Below are 12,208 nucleotides of genomic sequence, written 5' to 3' on the forward strand. Positions count from 1 at the left end.
CACTATAAACAATCCAAAAAAAAATATAAAAATTATCTAAATAAAATCTGAAAATTAATTATTTTTAATTTATAAACAATAATAATAATTATTTTATTTATTTTTTTTTAATTTAAATAATAAAGAAAACATTTTTTAAATGAATATTTAAAAAAAAAAAAAACAAATCTTCTCTGACCCTTTCAAAAGAGAGGCTTATAAAAATGAAAAAAAAAAAAAAAGAAAGGAAGGAACTGAAAGAGCATAAACAGCTATAAAATTCAGATATAATTTTAATTTTTTAATTTTTTACTATCAATGATAGTAATGGTAATTCATCAGACCCCACATAAATATTTAAACAGATTCAAGTAGACACACGTGGGTTGAGAAGCGACAAATAACTGGCGTCTTAATTATCATCTTGCTTATTACACACAGTCTCCAATAAAAGAGAGATAAAATTATATATATATATATTTTTTTGTTCATATACCAGTCACTCTCATACTCATTGAGACAAGTTAGTCACTACGACGCCTGGTTGATGGCTTGATGCCTCACAGTCATCAGTTTTAATTCAACGTTCAACTTGACTGGATCACATACGTTTCAGTTACAGTTGAATCAAGTGAAAGTACATATTAACTAATGTTTTATCATCAATTTTAAACATACAAAACATGTAAGTTATTTTATTTATTTTATTTAGAAATTTAATTATTATTGGTTTAATAATTAAAGAAATAAAAAACAACAGCAATTAAACAAAGGAATTTTTATCAAGTTAAAATTATTCATAAGATATTATTGTTATGACTCATAAATGTAATTTTTATGTTAAAAAATATATAAAACACTTGTGCATACACAGAAAATAAAAGAAATAAAATTTCTTAGCAATGATTCATCAGTGAATTAATTATGAATTATCAAGAAATGTTAAAGGTCGAAAAAAATGATTTGAATTTTTAAATTTAATATTTGTTATTGTTAAATTAGTTTAAAATTTAAATGGTTGTTTTTATTTATTTTTTTTTAAAGTTATATTTATATACTTTGTGTAAGAAATTGTGATGGAAAAATAATTTAACTGGCGAATGAAATAAATTGAGTAATAGTACAGTTGGGAAAGTATGTAATTTTTTTTTTTTTACATTCTCTGGTTGAGTTAAAACAACTCTAAACATTGCAAGAGTTTTTATACTTGATAGAATGCAGTTTTGTCTGGGTAAAAAATTTTTTAAAAAATAAGGAAAAAAAAAATTACAAATATATACTCATAATTTATTTTTAGAATGCTTCCTGGAGGCCAATAGTCTCACTTGACATTAAACTCCAAATTTACTACTCGAGATAAATTTTAATTTATATATATTTTGTTTTTTTTTTTTTTTCTATTTTTGAAGCTATTAATTTTTTGGAGTACATACAACGAACACTTGATTTATAATCGTATTATTTATTTTTAGTAATTAATTTTGTTTTTTTTTTTTTTCTTTTATTTGCTTAGAAGTAGCAATGCAGAAAAGTGGATTGGACTTGACTTTACCAGTATCACTAGATCTTGGACGAGAGATAGAAAATTATAGATCAAATTGCTAGAATTATTAGTTATTAAAAGTTTGCTCCAATTGAAATAAATACAAATATAAATTTAACACGTATATTTGTTATTAATTTAAAATAAAAAAAATTATTTTTTTTAACGTCTACACATTGACGTCTATCACATCTACAAAATTTATCAACATCAGCATATTTTGGAGGAGCTAAAACAACATCAACAATGTCGTCAAATCACTTGTCACACATTCCAGTACCAAAATCACCAAGATTTTTGGCAACACCAAATAAATCAACACTTTATTCATTAACAAAAAATATTAATAATATTAATAATAATAATAATAATAATAATAGAAATAATTTAAATAATCAAAGTGGAGTTTCAGTTGCTGCACATTTAGCTTCATTTGAAAGTCTTGATGCCTCAGTCAATAATACAAATAAATCAAAAATTAAAAAATCAATATATACAACAAATTTACGTTTTAATAATAATAACAATAATAGTATTGATAATAATTTTAAAAATCAACAAAGAAAATTTGATACAAGACGTCAATTATTTGATAGAAAAAATGATAATAATGGTAATTATTACAATTGATTAATAAAAATTATTTTTAATTATTTTTTATACATATAAATAAATTAATCCTTGATGATGTTGTTAATTTATTTTGTAGATAATTCAACAAGTGAACAGAATAATAAATATGCACGTGAAAATCAAGAATTACATGTTCAAGTACGTGAAAAAGATGAAAAACTTGAAAAATTACGTACAGGTAATAAATAATGAATTGTATAATGTTAATATATTATTATTATTATTATCATTTTTTCAAATTAAATATTTATAAATAATTTCAGTGTCAGAGGCAGTTTGTAAAGAGTATGAACAACTTAAACGTCAATATGAAATTGAAATGGGAGCGATGCACAAAGCTATGCATCAAGCATCACAAGTAGGTATCACACATAATTAATACACCCACACAATTTTTTAATAAACATAGTATAATAATTATAATGAAAAATCCACAAAACATTAACATAATCTCAATGACATATATAATATTGAATAAAATTTATATTTATCAAGTGGTACCAACAAAATCGTCACCTAAAAAGACAATCACAAGCATTGGTATCAAGATTTTTAGATTCAAGTCCAGATGCACTTGCTGAATTATATCCAGATCAAGTTGATAATGATAAAGATGATGTTGAAGAATTACGTCAAACAATAACTGAATTAAGTAGTGAAATAGCAAAGCTACAAACTGAATTAAATTCTGTACGTTTACAAGAATTTGAAGCACAAGAACAAGCAGCATTATCAAATGAAAAATGGGAAGAAGAAAAAGAATTAAGACAAATAAATGATAATATTATTAAACAATCAATTGAACATAATGAAAAATTAGAAAATGTTACAAAATTAATGAATGAACAATATCAAGAGTTAAAAAATCAATATGAAAAAGAAAAATTAAATACAATATTATATAAAAATGAAATTGATAATATTAAAAAAGAACGTAATATATTAGCACATCAAAGTGCAATATTAATGAATGATACAAATAATGATGATAATTTAAAATACATTAATGCAATACAAGAAATTGAAAATTTAAAAAGACAACTTGAAGATGAAAAATTGATGAATCAACAAAAAATTGAACAACTAGAATTAAAATTAAAAGATAATTCTAAAAATGATGAATTTATAATTATTGAAGAAAAACTTAAATTAGCTGAATTTGATTTAATTCAAGAACGTGCTGAAATTGCTGAAGCAGAAGTTGAAAGATTACGAGAAATTATAGTTAATTTAGAGGAAAAAATTGATGAAATTGAAAATTCCAAAGTTCAAATATCACCAGTACCAGCACCACCACCTCCACCTCCTCCACCACCACCACCATTATCACAACAATTTAATGATTCATCAAATGCATCAATTAAATTATTAACTAGGGAAAGACTTGACAATCGTAATTCAGCAATTTGTGATATGGAAAATATTTTAGGAATTAAAAAAAAACCATGTGCAGTTCCTCAACAACCAGCAATTGATGACATTATAAATCAAATAAAAGGAGGAAGATTTACTCTTAAACAAACAGATGTAAAATATATTTATCTATCATTAAACAATTAAACACTATCTATTATTAATATTTTTGTTTGTTTTTAGAAACAACGAGATGATGAACAACGTAAAAAACGTGAATCACAAACAACACCACCAGCTGTATCAGAAATGTTGAGTATACTTGGAACAATGAGAAGACGAGCAAGTTCAACACGTCAATTATATAAATCATCACAAGATTTTCAAATTCAATCAAATCAAGGTGCTTAATTAATCAATAAAAAAACTTATAAATATGTACAAAATGAAAAATTAATAAATAAAACAAAAAGAAATAAATAAAAACATCAATTGTTTACGTGTATAAAATTTACAGTTATATATTTTCGATATTATAAATTAATTAGCCAACATTGTTTTAACTTTTTCAATGAGTTTTGGTAATTTTGCTGCTTCAAATAACATAACACGTCTAAATGGTGTCATTTCAGTATCATCTTCAGCCCATGCACCAGATAATCCACTATCTGTTTCTTTATCAACTGAAAATTCAAATGTACACATTGCATCATCAGCAAATATTTCTTCTTCTTGATTACTCCAAAATACTTCTGGTTCTTCTGTATTTCCTTTTTTTTTATTGGCTTTTTTACCAGCTTGTATTTTCATTTTATATAATTTTGATATTAATACATAATATTGAAATTCATATGGCATTTTTTTTTTACAAGCACGTTCCATATCAGCAATTAAATTTTCCAATAATGGAATTGATATATCAGCTGGTATATTAACAAATCTTTCATTTATTATTAAACCCAATGCTGATGAATCATTTTCAAGTATATTTTTAATTGTAGTATTTGTTTTATCATCAGCAAATTCAGTTGATAAATCTTTTAATAGTGTACGTAATTGTTGTACACATTCTTCATTCTGCAATGAAACCTTTAATATTAATTTAAATCAAATTTATATAATTATATTAAATATTTTGTATAATGTTTTATACAATTTTTTTACCTGTGAGTGAGAGATATTGACAATTGTTGTAATACCAAATACATCATTAACATCATCATCGTCATCACTTTCTTCTTCATCATCATCACCATCAAGACCTTGTTTAACAACAGATCCAACATAATTTCTTGATATTATATGCTCAGATAATGCACTGACATTTACTTGGGCTTTTAAAAATAATTGTTTTAAAAGTATTTTTATTCCATGAAAATCTGGATCCTCTGGTGTTCTACCAACAAAGTCAACCATAATTTTTGTTCCCTGGAAAAATATGATTCATTAATATTGTATATTTTTTTTTCAAGCACATGTTTCTTTATTATTTTTTGAGGTTAACTTTTTATTAAATAGAATTTTGAGTTATAATTACCTCTTCATCATTGACTTCTGTTTCATTATCGTCATTACTGTCTTCATCAGTTTGATTCATTTCATCTTCATCTTCTGGCTTTTTTTCAACATCACGTTTCTTTGCTGGTCCAGCCATTTTTTACTCTGATTTTCTATTATTTTTTCACAATTCACACGCGGTAAGTCGGAAGCAAGCTCAATAAATTTTTTTTTATTTTTTTTATTTTCTTATTTTATTGCAATTTTATTGTGTGTGTGAGAGAGAGAGAGAGAGTGAGTGGATGGAAATGGAAAACAAGAGCAGCGCTCTGTGAAGCAATATATAAAAATATATGAACTATTAATTTTATCTGTCGGTAAACTTTATTAAAAAAAAAAAATTATCTATTTTGATGGTAATAAAAAAAATATTAAAAATTCAAGTGAAGCTAGAGAAAATATTACCAAAAATACTGGAATACGAACTATTGAATAATAATTTATAGTTAATATTGTTTTTAATTTAAATTAGTTTAAAAAATATTTTAATATTTACATTCATTGAATGAACCAGTTGTTATTGTTTCAATAATTTCATAAAATATTTGAAAGTTTAAAAATATCAAAGAAATAAGAAACATATAACTTCGTATTTTTTTTACTATATTTATATTTTTAGACAACATGTCTGGATTGTTATATGATATACCAGACATTGGAAAAACTCTAAATAATTGACAGAATTTTAAAATATATTTCATACTTTTGTGAAAATATTCTGGCTCTTGTAAAATTATTATAAATAATTAAATTAATATTTAATACAAGGTATTTAAATTTTGAATAACCTGTTTAAATTTAATATGAGTTTCATTGAAACGAAAAAAATTAGCCATGTATGTCGAAAAAAAAAAAATGTATTTATCTGAAAATAGTAGTTTGAATTTTAACGATATGAAATAATTTTATTCTTTTTTATTATCAATATAAATGATGATTCATTCGTCAATAAACTTAAAATTTATTTGTTTATTTATTTAGTTGAATCAAAATAAGACATCACATTTATCTGTCGAGTCAGTATTTTTTCTAAAAATTATTACGTTATTGACTCACTAAGTAGTTGAACAAGAAAAAAAAAATAAACAATAATAATGAAAGTAAAATTTTATCCCGGGAAGTCAAAGAATACAAAAACAGAATAATCATTTAATTAAATTAAAATAAAATTCAATTAATATTTTTATTATAAACAATAACGAAGAAAATTAAAAAATTGTAAAATATTGATACAAATAAATTATTAATTATTTTCTTTGTGTCTTTTCCCAGTCACCCAAGAGGTACGACACATGACTCGTTTTTTTTTTTATCAGTGGTTTCTCCTGTAGACCTAATCCACTGAGATTATACGCTTTTCGCACGTCATCTAGCTGCAGCTAGAATTATTTCGTATACGGATTTAAATGTTTCGATTTCGCTCGCATAACAGCGAAATAAGTACTGATCAGTCGACGCAATTGTGAAAAAAAATAAACGAAAAAAGGCTCGATTCACTATGTCACTATCACTCGCTGTGATAGGACATTTTAGGATTTGATTCACTATGCCACTATCACTCGATGTGATAGGACATTTTAGGGTTTGATTCACTATGCCACTATCACTCGCTGTGATAGGACATTTAAAGGGTTTGATTCACTATGCCACTATCACTCGATGTGATAGGACATTTTAGGGTTTGCTTCACTATGCCACTATCACTCACTGTGATAGGGCATTTCTAAGCTTAGTTCCACTTAATTCACTATGCCATTATCACTCGATGTGATAAGACATTTCTACAAGCTTGATTCACTGTATTTCATTATTCATTCATTATATAAAACTCGATGCTGATTCTAAATATGTCATCCTTTTGTGTCCAAAATATGATCCTCAAGAAACAGCAGATGACAAAGTCTTGAAAATTCTGAAACAAATAAAATCAGCTTCGAAATATTAAAATCGTGTCAAACAGTAAAAAACTTGAAAATTTCAAAACCCTGAAAAACATAAAATCCTGAAATATTATTAATACATTATTTGGAAAAGTGCATATAATATCAAATAAAAAAACCTTACATATTAACATACATCGGGATTGGAAAAGGGTGATAATTTATCTATTATAAATTATCACGATAGATAATAATAAATCCTAATCACCCCCGTCTACTCTGTTTGAGGAAGACAGGGTCAATTTATTTTGACTTTTATACTAACGACATTTAATTTGGCATAAAAATTAAATATAATTATTTAAAAAAATCAGTCAAAATAAATTTACACAACAAATCAAATAATATATAGTTTGGAACGACAAGAAGCTTCAAAAAAATATAGCATAAATTTTTTTGTAACTTCAAGGATATTAAAGCACTTTTCTGGGATAGGTTAATAATTACAACTAGTCGGTCTCGATCTAGAGGAACTTACCTTATTACAGCAACCAGCAAAATTCTCAAAGGTAGTCCAGGTAGTCTCCAATAATCCAATTAAATTCTCTCAGCTAAGCCATGTAGAAATCGTCAAGGTAGACCCGAATAATCCAATAAAATTCCTCTCAGCTAAGCCATGTAAAAATCGTCAAGGTGGATCCCAATAATCCAATAAAATTTGTCTCAGCAAAGCCATGTAGAAAACGTCAAGATAGTTTCCAATAATTCAATAAAATTTTCTCAGCAAAGCCATGTAGAAAATGTCAAGGTATATTCCAATAATCCAATGAAATTCGGTTAATTTTCTCAGCAAATAGCCAAGTAGAGGCGTCAATCCATACATAAAAAACTAATTCATTTTGTTAAATCCCGGAAAAAAAAATGTGCACAGTTTTCCCAACATTGCCCAGGATGCATCAGAAGGAGCACCTGCATAATTTACATGCACTTTTATGTTAAATATCGTATGATCATATGTTTTTCGATAAATAAATTCTCCCCACAAATACGTATTGATTGATTGATATTTTCAATTTTGTGACGCGAATAGAGTACAGTTTTCCCGACATTACCCAGGATACATCACAAGGAGCACCTGCATAATTAACATGTACTTTTTATAATAAAAACATCGTGTCATCATATGTTTTTCAATAAATAAATTCTCCCCTATGAATACGAATTTTCTTATCATTTTAAAACTAGTCACAAAATATAGAGTACAGTTTCCCCGAAATCACCCAGGATACTCACATGGAGCACCTGCATAATTAACATGTACTTTTAATTGTTTATCATATTTTCAAGTTCGAGACGCAAATAGAGTACAGTGTTCCCGAGATTACTCAGAATACTCACATAGAGCACCTGCATAACTAACATGTACTTTGAATCGTTTATCATATGTTCAAGTTTTTTTTTCTAATAAATTTCCCACAAACACGCAATCTACATGCAATTTACATATTATGCAAATACTATTTTCAAATTTTTAAAATTAAACATTTTTTCTAAAAACCCGCACTAGCTATACCCAAAAATTCAAAGCCATTATTAAGTAAACCCATAAATATTATACATATAGTTTAGCTAACATCGAACATTTTTCAAAACTCTAAAACGAAAAAATAATAAAAAAACCCCCATGATATTTCACGAAAAAGATGCGAATAAGCAGTGAAGCAATGCCTTCTATACGCAGTTGCGGCGCAACCCTTGCTTGGCTTGGGCAGATTACTTAACGAAACAAATCATTGGATCTAAGATACGCTACGTATGTTTACGTTAGAGATCAACTTACCAGTTAATTAGAAATGAGCATGGATGACACCCACCGCCAACCAGAACCAATAAATGACTTAAGAAAAATTTAGCTGGGCTTGAGAGTATAATAACTTCAAAAAGTTATCGTCGTCAATCTGCCAGGATCTGACAGCCAGCTAAATTTTAATTAATCAAGCTAAGATTGGGGCAGAATTTCTCGATTAAACTCACCGTACCCTGGACCGGTAAGGACTTAAGAAAAATTTAGCCGAGAATCATAGAATAATAGAATTCTGTTTATTTGATTACTCATACCAGTCTGCGATTGGTATGTCAGGTAAATATTTTCAAATAAATCACTTAGCTAAGAGTAAGGGCAAGAAAACCTTGAAAAAATGCCATTCATTCCTCATGACTAAAGTCTCACAACAAATTTTTTTTAATTTGCGACTGACACAATCAACTTGGTTTAATAAGTACACAATTGCTTCAGCAGTCTCGCGTTCCGACCAGAGGCCACAGATAATCATATTGACACAACGTAGCAGCTGCATGCTAATGAATATCGCATAGTTTTCTATGAATTCGAGAAATAGTTCAGCTGAGTTTGGGTGCAAGTTGACTTCAGAAGTCCAGTGATCAGTCTGAGTAACTGCCGCCATCCTGCCCGGTGAATACTTCAAGTATATCATTTATCACAAAATAGGGGTAGACTAAAGACTCAAGAAAAATTTAGCTGGGCTTGAGAGCTAACTGCAAGAGTTGTTGTCGTCAAACTACCAGGATCTGGTAGCCAGCTAAATTTTCGCGAAAAATATCAAAAAAAAATAATTACAAATGTATCGATTTCAGTAAAACTATATATATATAAATTTATCTATTATTGAATTGAAAAATTCCCCGTACAAAAATCGATTGATTAATATTTTTTATTCTGTGACACAGAGTACCGTTTTCCCGAGATTACCCAGGATACTCACATGGAGCACCTGCATAATTAACATGTACTTTCAATTGTTTATCATATGTTTCATTTTTCTTGAAAAATAAATTCCCCCTACAAATACGTATTGGTTGATATACTTTCAATTTTGTGACGTATATAGAGTACAGTGTTCCCGAGACTACCCAGGATACTCACATAGAGCACCTGCATAATTAACATGTACTTTTCATCGCTTATCATATATTTAAGTTCTCTTAAAAAATAAATTCCCCTTACAATTACGTATTGTATATCATATTTTCAGTTTTGTGATGCATATAGAGTACAGTTTTCCCGATATTACCCAGGCTACTCACATGGAGCATCTGCATAACTAACATGTACTTTTAATCGTTTATCATATGTTCAAGTTTTTTTTTCAAATAAATTCCCCCTACAAACACGCATCGACGGATATTTCTGATTTTGTAACGCAAATACAGTGTATAGTACAGTGTTCCCGAGATTATTTGTATCACATGTTAACGTTTTCTTAAAAAATAAATTCTTCCTACGAATACGTATTGGTTGACATATTTTTCATTTTGTGATGCATATAGAGTACAGTGTTCCCGAGATTACCCAGGATACTCAATGGAGCACCTGCATAATCAACATGTACTTTTAATTGTTTAATTAATGATAATTATCATATTTTCATGTTCGAGACGCCAATAGAGTACAGTGTTCCCGACATTACCCAGGATACCCACATGGAGCACCTGCATAATTAACCTGTACTATTTCAATTAAATTTATTTTAGCGTTTCATCAGAAAATCGTTTTCCCCAAAACGCACGTACTAGTTGATATTTTCGAAATATATGACGCAAATAAATTAGAACGCTTTATGTAATTTAATTTGTTCCCCAAAAAAAATATTTAACAGACTTCTTGGCATTAACCAGGATGCACCACGTGGAGGTCCTGTCTGTCCTAGCATCCCATGATCCCCACGTACACACTGAATGATTCTAAATGATTTTATTATAAACTAAAAACTCTATTTTGTCCCTTGTGCAACCCTCAACCCCAAATACTTCAAGTCAAATGATAATTTATACTCAAGAATATAATGAACTGCCATAATATTAAGATAAATTTATTTAATTAATTACTCGAGAAAGAGAGTTTAAAGATATATTTTATATTTGTCCCAAAATTTAAATACAAAACGTAAAATAAAAATGTTTTATTGGAAAAGTGCTCTAACGTCAAATAAAAAAAACCTTACACACTAATATATATCGCAATTAGAAAAAGGTGATAATTTATCTATTATAAATTATCACGATAGATAATAATAAATCCTAATCACCCCCGTCTACTCTGTTTAAGGAAGACAGGGTTGACCCAGTTTGACTTTGTTTAAAAATTGAATTTAATTAATGAAGAAAAAAAAATAGTCAAAATGAATCGAAAAAACAAATTAAATAATACTTTGGAACGACAAGAAGCCTTAAAAAATATAACAACAATTTTTTAAAACCTCAGGGACATTTAAAGCACTTTTCCGGGATGGGTTAATAATTTCAACTAGTCGGTCTCGATCTAGAGGAACTTACCTTGTAACTGCACACTGCAAAATCCTGTAGAAGTTATCCAGGTAGACTCCAATAATCCAAAAAAATCACAGGCACTATTTCACTATCACTATCATGAACTTTTAAATTATTTAACCGAAAAAATTATCTATATTAATTTAACACTTGCACATTTTTTTTTTTTATATTAAAACACCACTTGTTCACGTAGAATGTTCACTTGTTAATTTGAAATAATTCTAAATAAACTTCTAAATTAATTTACCAGACGAAAAAATTAAATTAAAAAAAATTTTCCAAAGAAAAACAACGAGGCTGCACGTGTTTCAAAAATTTCTAACCAAATTTTACTTTAAAATTACGCTGTGCACTACGCAAAGAATGAAGGTGAACTGAAAAAAATTTATCTAGGAAGACGAGAGGTCACTGCGATTTTCTACGACTCACAGGTGAGTCATCGGTTAACTACGAGAGAAATTTGGAAAAACACGTGTCGAAAAGCCCAATGACGAAATAAAAGAAACATATGTTCGGAGAAAATTCTAACGGCTTTTACAATGAAAATTAATATTTATTTAAGACTTTTAAATACCTTTTAAAAAACTAATTGTAAAAATCATGACAAAAAAAAAATATATATACTGTTTTAAAATCTAATTGAAAAAAAAAAAAATGAAAATAACTTTGTAATAATTATTGTAAAAATCACGACAAGAATACATTAATTTAACATTTGAATGTAAAAAAAAAATTGGAAATAATTTAATATTATTGTAAAAATCACAAGAGAAAAAAAAATATATTATTTTAAAATTTAAATGTAAAAAAAAATTAGAAATATTTTAATAATAATTATTGGTTTAGCACGATAATAGTAAAAGAATATTTGATTCGAACTTGCACTTTTTATTTTTACAATTAAAAACCACGA

At 27.3% G+C, this 12,208-nt stretch overlaps 2 protein-coding genes across 3 annotated transcripts; one reads left to right on the forward strand and one right to left on the reverse strand.

Moving 5' to 3' along the window:
- Positions 1 to 481: 481 nt before the first annotated feature.
- On the forward strand, positions 482 to 4,025 carry LOC122859287 (shootin-1). The gene is made up of 6 exons (XM_044162739.1): positions 482 to 664; positions 1,493 to 2,135; positions 2,232 to 2,333; positions 2,419 to 2,513; positions 2,651 to 3,682; positions 3,752 to 4,025. The coding sequence occupies exons 2-6, from the start codon at positions 1,769 to 1,771 to the stop codon at positions 3,917 to 3,919; spliced, it is 1,764 nt and encodes a 587-aa protein (XP_044018674.1). The 5' UTR covers positions 482 to 664; positions 1,493 to 1,768; the 3' UTR covers positions 3,920 to 4,025.
- Positions 3,999 to 5,247, reverse strand: LOC122859288 (protein BCCIP homolog). Of its 2 annotated transcripts, none has more exons than XM_044162740.1 (3): positions 5,046 to 5,247; positions 4,673 to 4,936; positions 3,999 to 4,597 (listed from the first exon to the last, which is right to left on the reverse strand). In XM_044162740.1, exons 1-3 carry the CDS (start codon positions 5,160 to 5,162, stop codon positions 4,049 to 4,051), a joined length of 930 nt encoding a protein of 309 aa, XP_044018675.1. In that variant the 5' UTR covers positions 5,163 to 5,247; the 3' UTR covers positions 3,999 to 4,048. The 2 variants fall into 2 exon arrangements, with proteins under 2 accessions (XP_044018675.1, XP_044018676.1); XM_044162741.1 differs by having other exon boundaries at positions 4,001 to 4,585.
- Between the last annotated feature and the right edge of the window lie 6,961 nt (positions 5,248 to 12,208).

The sequence above is a fragment of the Aphidius gifuensis genome, linkage group LG6 (genome assembly GCF_014905175.1).
Source record: "Aphidius gifuensis isolate YNYX2018 linkage group LG6, ASM1490517v1, whole genome shotgun sequence".
NCBI classification, from domain to species: domain Eukaryota; kingdom Metazoa; phylum Arthropoda; class Insecta; order Hymenoptera; family Braconidae; genus Aphidius; species Aphidius gifuensis.

Coding starts and splice junctions, on each gene's coding strand:
- LOC122859287 (XM_044162739.1), top strand. CDS start 1,769: ATGTCGTCAAATCACTTGTCACACATTCCAGTACCAAAATCACCAAGA. Junction 2,136..2,231: donor TAGAAAAAATGATAATAATG/GTAATTATTACA, acceptor TTTATTTTGTAG/ATAATTCAACAAGTGAACAG. Junction 3,683..3,751: donor TTACTCTTAAACAAACAGAT/GTAAAATATATT, acceptor GTTTGTTTTTAG/AAACAACGAGATGATGAACA.
- LOC122859288 (XM_044162740.1), bottom strand. CDS start 5,162: ATGGCTGGACCAGCAAAGAAACGTGATGTTGAAAAAAAGCCAGAAGAT. Junction 4,937..5,045: donor CAGAAGTCAATGATGAAGAG/GTAATTATAACT, acceptor ATATTTTTCCAG/GGAACAAAAATTATGGTTGA. Junction 4,598..4,672: donor TCAATATCTCTCACTCACAG/GTAAAAAAATTG, acceptor TTAATATTAAAG/GTTTCATTGCAGAATGAAGA.